This window comes from Paroedura picta, chromosome 5 (assembly GCF_049243985.1).
Source record: "Paroedura picta isolate Pp20150507F chromosome 5, Ppicta_v3.0, whole genome shotgun sequence".
Lineage (NCBI taxonomy): Eukaryota > Metazoa > Chordata > Lepidosauria > Squamata > Gekkonidae > Paroedura > Paroedura picta.
Window position 1 is genome coordinate 130,127,915 of NC_135373.1, and position 15,661 is coordinate 130,143,575.

Below are 15,661 nucleotides of genomic sequence, written 5' to 3' on the forward strand. Positions count from 1 at the left end.
CATGTCATAGCATTGAACCTACTTGTCAAGCCACATTTCCCCTCTTCTCCCAAAGCAACATGGTTTGCTTCAATTAATACAAAAAATTGTCACGATTGGCTCGGGTCCCTTCTGTGTCAGCCGCTTTTCTCATTGTTTCTAATTTGATTGTAATGATTTACATTATTTATATCCCCCAGTGGGGCCCCAAAGAGGCTTACATCATTCTCCTCTCCTCTATTTCATCGTCACACCAACCCTGTGAGGTAGGTTAGGCCAGGAGTGTGTGAGTGGCCCAGAGTCACCCGGCAAGTGAGTGGGGATTCGAAACTGGATCACCGAGATCCTAGTCCAACAGGTTTAACTGCTATCCCAAACTGTTTCTCAATAGGACAAGAAGTTCTCCATTATTACGAGCCTTTAGGGGGAAAAAAAACATTTCATGCCTGAGGTCATGAAGGTAGCTTGTCAAACGTTTGTTTTTCCAAATCCTATATCCAAATGTGACCCTCATATGGCAGACCTCCTATCTTTCAGAGTAGTGGCGCATCAAGACTTCCTTTTAATATTTGGGGTGTTTCCAAGAGGATGGGGCTGTCGAGCCACATCTCAGATTCCCCTCTCTCTCCCAACAGCTGGTCAGAAGGGGGGCAGGAAAAGGAAACCTTTTGTGGCCGCTTTGATCAATCATCAGATGCTGGGGAAGCATCTCCCGGTTGGCCTGGAAACGGGCAGGAGAAGCGGGTTCTCTGGTTGCTAAGCAACCGCCCAGGGAATACTCCTCTTCCGTTAGATTAAAATATGCATATGGACATGTCTTCCAAGTCTCTGGATGACCCAAGTGGGGCTTTTCTTCCAGGCCATCTCAGATCGTCCATGTTCCTCAGGTTTATCCCTCCGTTTGTTGACGTTTGCAATTCCCATCCAGCGCTTGATTCGTCTGCTCAGGGGTTGATGGGATGTTGGCAGAATTCCATTACCGGGCTGAAGGCATTTTTCCTCCTGCCAGTACGTAATTTAACCAGGTCCTGTTGTCGCCCTTCACAGCATGATTAATGGATGAAAATTTGGACCAGTGGTTTTAAAACTAACCACTGTGTTCTATTAATTTTAAATATGCTTTCTCATACACTGGCATACACTTACACTATCATGAAAATGAGCACATTCGTTTCCAGCTCTTACACGAATGCACATTGCACATCTTTGAATTTCTAGTGTCAGATACCAAAGGTAAATTCGGTGTTATAATAGTGCAATTAGGGTCCCCACAACAGCTAGGGTATTGCCTGGAGATTAGGGAGTCGTACCTGCGAAGGGGGGGGGTATCGGGAGATCTTTCACCTAGAATCAATGGTTTACCATAGAGCAGCGTTTCTCAACTTTTTTACCATTGAGAAACTCCTGAAACATTCTTCTGGCATTGAGAAACCCCAGAAGTAGCATGATTGGGCAGAATATGGTTGGGAAGCAGAGCTGTGAACACACCCACCAGGGGTGCCTCTCCTCCCCCTCCAAGCCCATCATTGACTGTTTTGGGAGGAAGGGCAGGTTGGCGTGACCATGGTCATATCACCCAATAAATGATTTATGTGTGTGTGTGTGTGTGTGTGTGTGTGTGATATAATTAACTCCCACCCATTCAGGAAACCCTTCTAGGGCCATCAAGAAACATCAGCATTTCATGAAACTCTGGTTGAGAAAGCCTGCCATATTGGTTGTCTTCTGAAATGGTCATTTTCTCCAGGGGAGCTGATCTCTGTAGTCTGAAGACCAGTTGTAATTCCAAGAGATCTCAGGTCCCACCTGGAGGTTGGCAACCCCCAATGCAATCCCCAAAAGACTTGCTCCCTTCTCAACCCACTGACTTCAATGGATTTACAAGGGTGTAATCTTGTGGCGCAGGGTGGTAAGGCAGCCGACATGCTGTCTGAAGCTCTGACCATGAGGCTGGGAGTTCGATCAGCCTTCCATCCTTCCGGGGTCGGTAAAATGAGTACCGAGCTTGTTGGGGGGTAAACAGTAATGACTGGGGAAGGCACTGGCAAACCACCCCGTATTGAGTCTGCCATGAAAACACTAGAGGGCGTCACCCCAAGGGTCAGACATGACCCGGTGTTTGCACAGGGGATACCTTTACCTTTAATTCCACTGGTGTCGCTATAAGTTTCTTCTAATTTTATGCACCTTAAAATGGACAGCAAACCTCTCCCCCCCCACCCATTTCATCATAAATTATATTGTGCTCAGAAATAACTTCAAAGTCGGAAGCAGAAGGAGTGCAGCTGAAAAGGTCATGGTCAGGTTTCGTAGCTGGAGATTTGCCTTTTGTCAGCCTCTCTGCATTTCCTGTATGTAACATCTTTCCTGTCGGATGATAACTCTGGAATTCATCAATAATTAAAAAAAGAAAGAAAGAAAACCCACAAATTCTTTGGCTAGGCTTCTCCTTCTTATCCCTTCCCAAAGGAATAAGCAACCTCATAGTTGTCATTGTTTAATCCAAGGGAAAGTGACGGAAAAGGGAAGGATCAAGGCTATAGGCCTGAGATCTTTGGTTCATGGCTGGGACTCCGCAGTTGCCTGGTGTGAATGGCTACCGGAGATTTGAGCGGCTGTGCAGCTTTCTTAAAATGTCGCTTTGCAGCGGCTGCCACCGCAACACAAAGGTCTTCGCCATGTGCCTGAAGAAAAGCAGAAGAAACAAGGAAATCACAAGGCACAATGATATAGTTGTCTTCTCTATGTTTATAGGTAAAAAGGTTATAACATAAAGTCTAAATGGTCAAACATATGATCAAACATAAAGAAGAAGAAGAAGAAGAAGAAGAAGAAGAAGAAGAAGAAGAAGAAGAAGAAGAAGTTGGTTCTTCTATGCCGCTTTTCACTACCCGAAGGAGTCTCAGAGCGGCTTACAGTCGCCTTCCCTTTCCTCTTCCCACAACAGACACCCTGTGGGGTGGGTGAGGCTGAGAGGGCCCTGATATTCCTGCTCGGTCAGAACAGTTTTATCATTGCCGTGGTGAGCCCAAGGTCACCCAGCTTGGCTGCATGTGGGGGAGTGCAGAATCGAACCTGGCATGCCAGATTAGAAGTCCGCACTCCTAACCACTACGCCAAACTGTCAACCAAAACGGAATCCTAGGTTAAGTGATCCGCTTTCTGTTCTATCTTCGTCAGTGGTTGCTCTGCAAAATGAATAGACAAGTAGACAATATATGCATGTAAAATTTCCAAAACATAGTTCATAATTTTACAAAGCAGCATAACATACCTTCCAATATACTGTCACAGTAGTAGTCTTAGTATCACATTGGCAAAATGCTCATAATTGTCTGGAGATTTCATAAAGTGCCCATGAGGGCTACCTTCAGTTTTAGTATTTATAGAGAAGCTGGCAGTTACAGGTGTAGTCAATTATTTAAAGGGGCCAGATCTATTAAAGTAAATAACCAAAACAGATTTTTATAAAAAACAATTGTAATCAATGTTGAAGAAAAGCAGTGACAGTCGTTTTGTGGCTGGCTTCAGCTCCTGGTTTAAGATCTCTACCAGAAAAGTAGAGGATGAGGCCACGAGTTGTTAGTGCTACGTGTGCACCTGAGATCATGGAGACCTCTGGAGTATCAAGGCAGGGCCCTGCAAGATAGTCCAGCCTTAAACATGGCTTTTCGTCCCTGCTTCCGGTCACATCGCAAGCTGCGTGCGTCTGCCTCTTGGCACGGCGATCTCTCTTCCAGGAACGAACTCCGGGATTGTGTGCTTGCGAAGATATATTTTTAGATAGGAGCTTTCTAAATGACCCGTTCTGCATCCAGTTAACCCACTCAATTGCACATTTTTTTCCTCCTCCTTTAAAAACGGGTTTTATGACCCACTCGGTACATAATATTTACATGGAAAAATAGTTGGAATCGAGCCCGCCTCTTTCCCCGGGCAATGCCTACCGCAGCGGTCTGGATCAAGGCATCTCAGAGCTTTTGCTGCACAAATAAATGCTTGTAAGTGCTACATAAGCGGTACGATTAGACATTTAAAATGAGAGAGAAGCGGCAGCAGCTATTTGCTGGCCGCTTGGAGCGGTGACGCAGGGACCGAGTTGATAGAGTTGACATGGAGAAAATTGGTATGGAGCGGCCAAAACCATAATCCTTTGTAAAGGGAGGCGACCTATTGCTGGCAGCGTCTCCCCCCTTTTTATTTTTTATTTTTAGCTTCATGTAAACGCAGATATTAAGCGTGGTTAAGAGCCTCAAACCGCTTGCTTGGCCAGGAAGAGCCATATCGTTGTGCAAGCCTAGTTCTTTTGCAGTAGTCACCACTGGTGGAGAGGTTTGCTTCTTCCCTCGCGTGTGTATTTTAGGATCCCTTGCTCTGTCTTTAAGAGTCAAGCGTTAAGACCCGTGCTACAGTATCAGAACCAAGGTCCGTCTAATGCGGCATTGTTTCCCACCATGTATCTCTTGGAACTCTTGATGCTTTTGTGGGAAAAGTGGCACTCGCTACATTAGAATTATCATGCTACATTAGAATTATCCTTACATCATAGAGGGTCTTCTTCAAAAAGAGAGAGGCCCACAGTTATTCAAGAGACTCGGCTCTTGGTCAATCAAGATCTTGTAAAATGCAAGAGGCCAGTAGCACTTTAAAGACTGCCAAAATTTGTGGAAGGATATTGTTCTTTTCTAATGCTACAAACCAGGCTTTCGTGATACCCTGGGGTTTCTTGACAGCCCTGGAAGGGTTTCCCGGATGGGTAGGAGTTAATGTATATATATATTAAATGTGTTAAATATTCATCAGGTAATATGACCATATGTGGTCACGTTGACCCACTCCCCACCTCCCAAAATGGCCAGTAATGGGCCTGGAGGGGGTGGGGAGGGGCCCCAGGTGGGCGTGTCCACAGCTCTGCTTCCCAACCATATTCTGCACCTTCATGTCACTTCTGGGGTTTCTCAAAGCCTGAAGAATGATTCAGGGGTTTCTCAATGGTGAAAAGGCTGAGAAAGGCTGCTACAGACAGTTTGTGGTAGGGTATTGCTCTTTTCTAGAAGAAGAAAAGTTGATCTAAACATCTGGAAGACGTTCCTGACAGAGCGGTTTCTCAGTGGAACAGGCTTCCTCGGGAGGTGGTGGGTTCTCCACCTTTGGAAATTTTTAAACAGAGGCTGGATAGACATCTGACGGAGAGGCTGATTCTGCGAAGGCTCAAGGGGGTGGCAGGTTAAAGTAGATGAGTGATAGGTTTGGGAGTGTCCTGCATAGTGCAGGGGGCTGGACTAGATGACCCAGGAAGTCCCTTCCAACTCTGATTCATATCCCGCTTTTCTCTACCCGAAGGAGCCTCAAAGCGGCTTACGTTTGCCTTCCCTTTCCTCTCCCCACAACAGACACCCTGTGAGGCAAGTGGGGCTGAGAGAGCTCTGACAGGATTGCTCTGTGAAAACAGCTCTATTAGGACTGTGACTTGCCCAAGGTCACCCGCCGCTCTCAGCCACTGCATCAAGTTGGCTCCCAAGCCAAGTTCAGAAGTGCTTCGCCCTTATCTGATTCTGCATAACTGCCCAGGACTTCTTTGGTGGTCTCCTATCTCAGGACTGACCTGGTGGGATCCGACAAGATTGAGCTAGCCTGAGCTATCCAGGTCAGGACATTAACATGTACATGTAGAGGAGCAGACAGAACTGGGACCATTTCCTAAGAGCAAGCAACTTCTACCGATTTCTTTGCAAGATTTGGAGGCCCACCAGCTACAGTTCTGTCGTCCACTCTGAAGTCCCACGTTGTGCTGTGTGCAGCATTCGCTTGGAAGCAGGCTGAGAGAAGAAGGGGAGGCGGCTGCTCCCAGTAGCCCATCTTCCTTTCAGCTGAATATTTAATAGGACATATCAGGTACCGGATGACACAGAAGATCCTGTTGTGTCGGAGCTTCCCCCCACCCCAACATCCCCCAGAAGCCAAATCACTCAGAGGTAAAAGGTAAAGGTATCCCCTGTGCAAGCACCGAGTCATGTCTGACCCTTGGGGTGACGCCCGCTAGCGTTTTCATGGCAGACTCAATACGGGGTGGTTTGCCAGTGCCTTCCCCAGTCATTTCCGTTTACCCCCCAGCAAGGTGGGTCCTCATTTTACCGACCTCGGAAGGATGGAAGGCTGAGTCAACCTTGAGCCGGCTGCTGGGATCAAACTCCCAGCCTCATGGGCAGAGCTTCAGACAGCATGTCTGCTGCCTTACCACTCTGCGCCAGAAGAGGTTCTTAAAAAGGAAAGGAAGACACTTTAATGTTGGGTTTCAGGTGATATGTCAGAGCTGTCATATCAACACAACAGAGCACATTCTGCTGATGGAGGAAAGTGTCTCTGTTTGTTTGACGCTGTCTCCAGACAGCTGGGTTTTGTGCTTTTATTTCATTACTGTGGGCTTAGGACCAGGGTCACTGTAGGCTGCTCGTACAGGTTTTGGAAGCAGCCGTCTTTTCTCAAGCAAGGAAGCCCAGATATCTTTAGTTGGGATTCCAGCTCCCTCTGCAAAGCACCAGCTAAATTCAATTGAAGGGCTGCAGACAGAGAGGAATCCAATTTTATTATTATTTAAAAGTATTACCTGCCACTCCCAAATGGCTCGTGGCGGGTTACAACAGTCTGAATAAAGTCCCAATAAAACCCCCATTAAAACCCCAGACATAAAACAAACATAGATCCAGTAATGACAGTACAAAAAGGAGGTACGGCAGAAAAAAACAATTCAAAGCACTGTCAGTTCCCCCAATAAAAATCTCATAGAGGGGGGGTGGGAAGAGGGGCACAGATCAAACCAGCAGCTGCCATTCACATTGCTCTATCTTGGAAGGGGGGGGGCATACAGATTTTCTTTGCTGCACCAGCCTCAACCTGGTGGAATAGCTCCGTTTTGCAGGCCGTGCAGAATGCTGGAAGCTCCCGCAGGGCCCACAGCTCCTTTGGGAGCTCATTCTAGTAGGTAGGGGCCAGGACCAAAAAGGCCCTTGTCCTAGTCAAGGCAAGGAGCACTTCCCTGGAGCCTAATCCTATTCCACCCCCTCTTCCCTGGCTCTGCTCCCAAATGAGGTGGAACCAGAGCTTGTCTGTCCTCCGTAGTTTCCCCCTCAAGCATTTTGGGCGTGCTGAGTGGCCTCCCATAGTTCAGTAGCCCCCATGGGGGTGTGGCCAAACCCAGGAGAGGCTAATAGGACCTCTTGAGCCATTTCTGCCTCCTTACTCCCTACCCCAGTGGTCCCCAACCTGCGGGCCACGGCCCGGTGCCGGGCCGCGAAGGCCATGGCACCGGGCCGCGGCTCCCTCTCCCCGCCCCCCCCACAGTAAAAAACTTCCCAGGCCGCAAGCTTGCGGCCCCGGAAGCTTCTTACTGCGGGAGGGCGGGGAGAGGGAATCAGGGCCGGCCGCGCCCGTGCGGGCGCGGCCCGATGCGTGGGCGTGGCCCGCAGGTGCGGCCCGTGAGTGCGGCCTGATGTGTGGGCGCAGCCCGCGGGTGCGACCCGATGTGTGGGCGTGGCCCACGCTGGCCGCGGGCCGCGCCCCGATGCCCTGCCGGTCCCCAACCGCAGAAAGGTTGGGGACCACTGCCCTACCCCACCCCAGGGCAGAGCTTCCCAGCAGCTGATTGTCCATCAGCCGGCTGTCAAAGGGTCAGCTGTCATTGGGTGCCTGACTCTTAAAGGGCCAGCTGCTGTTGATCACCTGGCTGGGATGCAGCTCTTTAGAAGGGGCATCAGTCACCCACTGGGCTGAGAAGGAAGGAGCATGGTTGGGTCTCCACCCTCCTTGACATCTTTATTGGGAAGATTTCTTCAGGGGAGGAGCTGGAAATCTTGTTGGTCTCTAAGGTACAACCGGACTTGAATCTACCTGCTTAGGATAGCGCTGTTAATCTCTATGTGGAAGCATAGAACCGAGGAAGTCTCTGAAGCAGACTTCTTGGCCCAAAGGGTTTCACAACTTGGAGGCCAATGTAGGAAATGCCCTGGCCTGTGGTCTCACCACCTCAACTCTCTCATGGATGGAGCATCCCATTACGACCCGTGTTGCTATCACATTGACCCCAGAGAGAGAGGGATGGCTTACTTAGACGCACAGCTGCCATTTTTGGCGGCAGAAGCGTGTCTGTCCTAACCTCAAGTTCTTTCCGCTTTCCCCCGTCTCCCTCTAGCAACAGTTTCTATTCCCTTTCCTTTCTCTGCTTTGAACTTGGATATCAGTGTGGGCTGCCCAGAGGATACACCCTTTCCTCCCCCTGCTTTTTAACGGCAGGGAGTAACCCACAGGCACAAAAGCTACATAAAACAGTTGTGGGGGAAGCCACAACAAAAGCATGAACAGCACCAAAGCCAAGAAGCGCCACATGGAGCAAAGATTCCCCTGGCATGTTAGCAGAGTCTCACCCAATGGCTACATCGACTGTCTTCTGGAGGCCATAAAGCCCAAGAATGAACTCCCTGCTGAATCAGCTTTTCGTCTTTCCTCACTCTCCCTGCCGCTTTTCCCTTCATCTTCTATGGGCTGCTCGCAACATATTATGTTTCCCTATTTGTGGTTTAAAAACACATATTTTTAAAGCAAGAAAATTATCACAGAGCTCCAAGTACCACCTTCTTCCTGAGCCTAGACAGAAGATGGGGTCATAGAGCAGTCCAGTTCATATATGTATACCCCCAAAAAAGTTCTAAACTCTGCCACGTCCAACTTTGTGGTGATCTTTGTCCCCAAGGAAGCTCGTCTGACCTCTACCAGGGCCAGAGCTTTCTCTGTCCTGGCCCTCACCAGGTGAAATGAGCTCCCAGAAGAGATCAGGGGTTCAGACCTGCAAGTCTCAGTCAGCACTGGCTTCTATGTTCTGATCCGCAAGGTTTCTGAGAGGTCTTCAAGGGCAGCCCTGCATACAAAACATGACAGTAGTCTTCCCTGCGTTTTACCAGGGCCTGGGCAACTGTGGCAAGGCCCTCCCTGTTGTTATTTCCCTTCATTGCTGAACTCTCGACTGGGTACTCCTTAGATCCCAGGGCCTGTCGGTTTTTCTTCTCTGTAGAAAGACATGGTCTTTGATGGTGCAGGACAAATAAGCATCTTTTTTGTAACCTTGGAACATGGACACTTGCTGTGCAAATGACAGCAAAGACACCTTACTGTAATACCCCTGTCCCTGTGCTTGTGACCAGCTAGAACAGTGGTTCTCAACCTGAGGGTCAGGACCCCTTTGGGGGTCGAATGAACCTTTCACAGGGGTAGCAGTAGGGCAAGCAGCTTAGCCAGGGGGGCACCATCCACACAACAGCCTTGCGGGGTAGATTGAGATAGAGCATTCATCTGTCTGGAGCAGTGGAAAAGAGAGAGATGGGCATGGTGGGACAAGAGGCAGAACTGAACTGAGAAACCCTGGGGAAAAAACAATTTATATACAATCCTGAACAATGGATCTTCATTCCATGGGTCAGTTTTGGTTTAATTTCTGTGAAAAAACCCTTGTATAATTTTATGGTTGGGGGTCACCTCAACATGAGGAACTGTATTAAAGGGTTGTCGCATTAGGAAGCTTGAGAACCACTAACCTAGAAACAAGCGAACATGGTGTGCTACACCGTCCCATCTATAATGCCATAAAAACCAACTTAATCCAGCCAACTTTAGACCAACACCAGAGTCTCCCTTCAAAGGATAAAGTCAAGAAACTTTGCATTGATGAAAACCATCAAATAACTTTACACGCTGCAAAATTTTGTGCTACTGCCATTAAATTGTGTAGTATTTATATAAGCCAGTAAGTTTCCTCTTTAACTGAATGACATACTGACTCGATATTTAGCCAACGCTGTTTCAGTGATGAGTTTTAACCCCCGACGTGTTTTATATATTTGATTTTAAAATAAAAAATATAAAAAACAATATCTTGTATTCAAGTATCAATTTTTGTATTCATTTGGTGTTTTAACCATGCATTTGAACTTTGGTCTGGGTGACCATAAATAAAACTCGTTGTTGTTTTTGTTGTTGTACTGCAGTACCCCAAACTAAGGGCTTGGCTTTTGACGTCTCAAAAAATGTGTTTTGCAGATTAGCCTATCAAAGAAATGACGACGACGAGGAAGAAGCAGCGAGAGAGCGCCGCAGGAGGGCCAGGCAAGAAAGGCTGCGGCAAAGGGAAGAGGACGACGTGTCCGGGACGGAGAAGCCCGAAGTCAACGATCAGAACAAGTAAGGTCCTGCTGCAGAGGCAAAAGCCTGCGGCCACCTTTACGATTCCGGCGCAGGGTGGTGGGTGCCAGCACAAAATGGCTGCTGGGGGAGGCGGAGCCACTCCCCCCCCCAAGGGATGTCCAAGTGCAAGGAAGTAGAGGGAAAAAGGAGTAAGAACAAGTCAAACTAAGTGGTGGCTGCCACCGCCAAAGCATCTGTTCTTTAATCCACGCAGCCAATCTGAAACTATGCAGGACACAGTGGCTCCACCCACATTCTGAAAGTATTAGATGGGCCCCATGCAAGGTGGTTGCAGGTGCCATGGACTCCAAGGGTGCCAGGTTGGGGGAACGTGATTTAGACCAGGTGTGGCCAAACTGTGGCTTTCCACTTGTCCATGGACTACAGTCCCCCTGAGTGGTGAACATCTGGAGAGTCACAGTTTGGCCACCCCTGATTTAGAAGAATAATTGAACCCCTTACTGCTCATACGGTTCTGTATTTTCCATTTTCCAGCATGGTGTTGTGGTTAAGAATGGTGGCTTCTAATCTGGAGAGCCGGGTTTGATTCCTCACTCCTCCTTACACAGCCATGTTTGTTGTTGAAATGAATGGTGTACTGCAACATTCATGTTCAGAGAGCGAGTGTCACATAGTGGTTAAGAGCGGCGGTTTATAATCTGGAGGACGGGGTTTGATTCCCCACTCCTCCACATGCAGCCAGCTGGGTGACCTTGGGCCAGTCGCAGTTCTCTCAGGGCTCTCTCAGCCCCACCTACTTCACAGGGTGTCTGTGGTGGGGAAGAGGAAGAGAAAGGTGTTTGTAAGCTGCTTTGGGACCATTTTGGGTAGTGAAAAGGGGAGTATGAAAAACTCAGCTCTTCTTTTGCTTCTTTGATAGCGTTGGAGACGAAGAGAGCAAAAGCTCTACCACAACCATTACCACCGTCATGAACACTCAAGGGGATGGGGAAGGCGATGAGGCTATGTTCTTGGAGAGGATGGCCAAGAGAGAAGAACGGCGCCAGAAACGTCTTCAAGAGGCCATGGAACGCCAGAAGGAATTTGACCCCACAGTCACCGATGAGAGCCTGTCGTTGACGAGCAGGAGAGAAGTGAACAATGTGGAAGAAAACGAAGCCCCTGGCAAGGAGGACCAAGTCCAAACCCACAGAGGACGCTACGAGATTGAGGAAACCGAAACCATAACCAGATCGTACCAGAGGAACAATCTGAGACAAGAGGAGGAGGATGGGAAGAAAGAAGAAGAGGACAAGGAGGAGGCAGAAGAGGAGAAGCCGAAGCAAAGACCCGTAGAGGAGTACCAGGTAGAAGTAACGATAGAAAAGAAAACGCTAGATGAAGAAGAGGAAGCTGTGGTGTTAGGCGTAAAACTCCCTGAGGTAAACGCAGAGGAGCCAAAAGTTGCCAATGACACAAGTGCTGTTGCAGAAGAACAAGCAGAGAGTGAGGAGGCCGTGTGCATAACGGTAGCCTTAGATGGAAAGAAAGATGAAGAGGATGAGGCCGAGAAGAAAAGGACAGAGGAGGAGGAAACAGAGAGAGCTAAAGCGGAGGAGGAAAGGAGAGCAGAGGAAGAGCGGAGAAAAAGAGCCGCTGAGGAGAAAGAGAGGCTAGAACAAGAGGAAAGGGAGAGGCAGAAAGCAGAGGAGGAGGAGAGGAAGAGGCTGGAAGAGGAGGCCAGGAGGGCGGCTGAGGAGAAAGAGAGGCTAGAAGCAGAAGAAAGGGAGAGACTCAAAGCAGAGGAGCAGAGGAAAGCGGAGGAGGAGGAGAGGAAACGGGTAGAAGCTGAAGAGAAGAGGGCAGCTGAGGAGAAGAAGAGGCGGGAAGCTGAGGAGAAAAAAGCAGCCGAGGAAAGAGAGAGGGCCAAGGAGAAGGAGAGGAGGGCGGCAGAAGCCAAGAGGGCAGCTGAGGAAAAGGCCAAACTAGAGGAGGAGAAGCTAAAGGCAAAGCAGAAGGCAGAGGAGAAAAAGGTAGATGATAAGCAGGGGAAAGGGAAGAAAGGAGAAGAGAAGAAAACTCAAGAGGAAAAAACCCCAGCCACTTCCCTAAGAAAACAGGTACAGTAAACATTTTGCAGCCAACCTTACTTTGCCTGTGTTTTGTATGAAATGTAATGCATTTTTTTTTTTTAAAAAAGATGGATTGGAATTCACTCACGGTTTTGTCTCTGCACTTTTTGACTATTCTTACCTGCCAAAGTTTTATTCCTTTTGAACTCAAAAGGTTCCTGCTTCCACTTTCCTGTCACTTTTGGTCTGTGCATGATGTATTGCTCAGTGGCTTCGTTCTTGGCTCTCAGATGGAACTTAGTGCATGCTTTGAAACCTTCACCGTTTCCTGGCTTTCTCCTCCTGCGGCTGTGAAAGTGGCCGGGGGCAATGTTTTTTAAGCACATGTGCAAGGTACAGAGGCACCGCATGGCCCACAGCCGAGCATTCGGCTGACGTTGATGGTGTGACTGCTGAATGCGCATCCATGGTTAGTAGAACCGAGCACAGACAGAGCTCTGCTGGGACGTGTGAAAACACTGGCACACCAAGGTGGCAGGAAAGCGCATCATGTGCAAGACGAATGTGGAAGGTCACTGTGCCACCCGGAGGGAGTAGGGCGCACGGCAAGCAGCGGCACCGGAGAACGGGGTATGTGAGCACAGCTTTGTTGGAGCACCAGAGATGTAAGAGGGGTCCGCCCTAGAACTGACGGTTTCGTCTTACAAAAACATTATAAAAGGGGGAAGAGAAAGAGGCTAAAAAAGAAAAGCTGCAAGATGAGAAACTCCGGCCGGCCTTCAAAAAAGAAGAGGTAACTGTTAGCATCGGGAAAGGGCGGGTGTGTAGAGGACAGGAAGGAAATGCATCCCATTTTTAAGCTTTTTGCCCCTAGCAAATGAGGAATCATTTCCAGGATGAAATCAGATTTGGGGCGGTCTCTTGCCATTGGACTGGATCCTAAGATACGGCACGAGCAGGACTATTGTGAAACTAGTTTCGCTTGTTTATCTATCTAATTATGAGTGAATAGTTTCCTGAATTTAGATCTCAGGAATGTGTGATGGAACAACTGCATCCCTCTTCACCTGCCACAAAGCACAACTTGGTGCATAGCACAGGTTGTGAGAACTGGCCCGAAATGGACTCTTGGACAGGTCAAGCAAGGGTTTGGTTTTGGATTTCTATTCCAGGACCAAGTGATCTTTCTTTCCTTGATTTCTCCCTCCACTTCTCCATTCCCTTTCCTCCCGAGACTGATGATTTCTTCTGACTATGGATATTCGTGACATCTTTAGCCCCTTAATCTGAACCTAACGCCCCATTTTCCATTTCAATAATACAAAGTGAGCAGAGCTCATGTTCTTCTTTCTCATCGGAGCAAGACTTTTAAACAAAACAAAACACGATGCATTGCATTTCTACTGTAAACACAGGAACTGGTGCTGTGGTGGTTTACTGTATGGTAAGTAAAGAGCGTTTCCTGACCTAGATGACCCAAGATAGCTCCGTCTTGTCATCTCTCAGAAGCTGAGCAGGCCTCATCCTGGTTAGGACATCTGTGGGAGACCACCAATGAAGGTCATTACACAGGGGCAGGCAGTGGCAAGCCACTCCATGTCTGTTCACCTCTTGTCTTGAAACCCCCTTGGCAAGGGGGGCCAAACGGTGGCTCTCCAGATGTTTGTGGACTACAATTCCCATGAGCCCCTGCCAGGATGGCCAACTGCAGGGGCTCATGGGAATTCTAGTCCACAAAGCTCTGGAGAGCCCTATGAGGTCGTTGTCATAATTCAGCTGAATTCATATTCAGGTCCAACAGGAATGGTGTGGGGCAGGGGTAGTCAACCTGTGGTCCTCCAGATGTCCATGGACTACAATTCCCATGAGCCCCTGCCAGCAAATGCTGGCAGGGGCTCATGGGAATTGTAGTCCATGGACATCTGGAGGACCACAGGTTGACTACCCCTGGTGTGGGGTATTTTGAACCAGAGGTAATCCAGATGGAGGGTTGAGTTTACACCAGGGAAGGCTGGATTTAGCTTCCACCTCTGCCCAAGACCCCCTGCAGGTCTTTGGCAAGCCCCTCGGTTCCAGGCCTCAACACAGAAAGGGATTGTGCTGCGGACCGACGGGGGACTCTGAATCCCAAAAACGCCTGAACTCTGGCAACAAGGTTTTGATGTTCTTGCGTGTTGCAGGAATGCTCTAGTGGGGGCTTCCTAGGAAGTGGCAAGGCTGTGCCATGTTTCCACTCTCGTCTCGTAGGCTGTTCTGCACATGTGCAGAGGCCTCTTGAGATGACATCATCACCCCCAGCTGAATGAGCTGTTTTCAGCCAATGGCTGTGGTATGAAAGGTGCCATCCCAGTATCCTTCATTTTTTGAAGAACCCCCTGCACCTCCCCCCCACTTAGAATCTCAATTTTCTTCCTTCTTGGTTTTGTAAGGCCGTTACTTTTCCATCAATATATTATCATAGCAGAAGAAACCAGGGTGACCAAACCGTGGCTCTCCGGATGTCCATGGACTGCAATTCCCATGAGTCCCTGCTGGCAGGGGCACATGGGGACTGTAGTCCATGGACATCCGGAGAGCCACCGTTTGGCCACTTCTGAATAACGTGCGCAGTGAAGAAGACAATAGAATATTTAATTTTCCTGCGCCTGCCATGAGTTTCCAAGTAAAATGTTAAATGTCATGGTGATCATGCCTATATTTCAAAACAGTCCTTGAAGTATTTAATAATTCATTTATGCCCAACTTTTCTCCCCTGTGGGGATCCAAACTGGCTTGCATTATTCTCTTCTCCATTTTCTCTTCACAACCACCCTAGGAGGTAGGTTAGGCTGAGAGCATGTGGCTGGCCCAAGGTCATCCAGCAAAGACACAAGCAGGGATTCGAACTCAGCTCTCCCAGATCCTACGCACACTCGTTAAAGATAAATCGTTAAAGCATTCTGCTATAACCCAAGTAATCCTCTAAGCATTTTAAAAACTCATTGAGAACCAGAAGGATTCCCTGCAGCCTCAGCAGCAATGCCTTCCGTTTCTTAAAGCGTCTGTCTTCCAAACCTTCTGCTGTTTAAATGATTCTTCCTTCCCCTCTCCAACACGACTGCTCACTTCTATAAGATTTAAATAGCAAATTGGCTCCCGAAAGGGCAATTTCCTGCCCACCACTTCAGTGGTTACAGGTGACCTTGTGTCAGTGGCAGAATTAGCATGAACACCATGCCACCGAGGGGGGTCATCAAGGATGTGATTTTTTAAAATTGTCCCGGGTGTCCGTGTTGTAACAGCCTTGCGAGGTAGGTGGGCTGGGAGAGGACGGCCTTCCCGGTGGCCACCTATGGAGCTTGGTGACTCAGCGGGGATTTTTAACCTGGACCCCCCACAGGCTGACTGCCCTAATGCAGTGGCTCCCCCTCCCCTCCAGGAGCAGGGAAACAATGCCTTGG

At 48.6% G+C, this 15,661-nt stretch overlaps 1 protein-coding gene across 8 annotated transcripts in view; it reads left to right on the forward strand.

Annotated features, from left to right (window-relative positions):
* CALD1 (caldesmon 1) overlaps positions 1-15,661 on the forward strand; it is a 193,193-nt gene that overhangs the window by 151,462 nt on the left and 26,070 nt on the right. For 5 of the 8 annotated variants that reach the window (XR_013231459.1, XM_077340692.1, XM_077340694.1 and 2 more), the window contains 3 exons: positions 10,066-10,206; positions 11,090-12,269; positions 12,943-13,014. Coding sequence is in view for 7 of the 8 variants with exons in the window: in XM_077340692.1 (XP_077196807.1) it covers positions 10,066-10,206; positions 11,090-12,269; positions 12,943-13,014 (1,393 nt within the window). In the remaining variant the exon portion in view is untranslated. The remainder of the gene's footprint in view (positions 1-10,065; positions 10,207-11,089; positions 12,270-12,942; positions 13,015-15,661) is intronic. The other 3 variants (XM_077340697.1, XM_077340698.1, XM_077340696.1) reach the window with 2 other exon arrangements.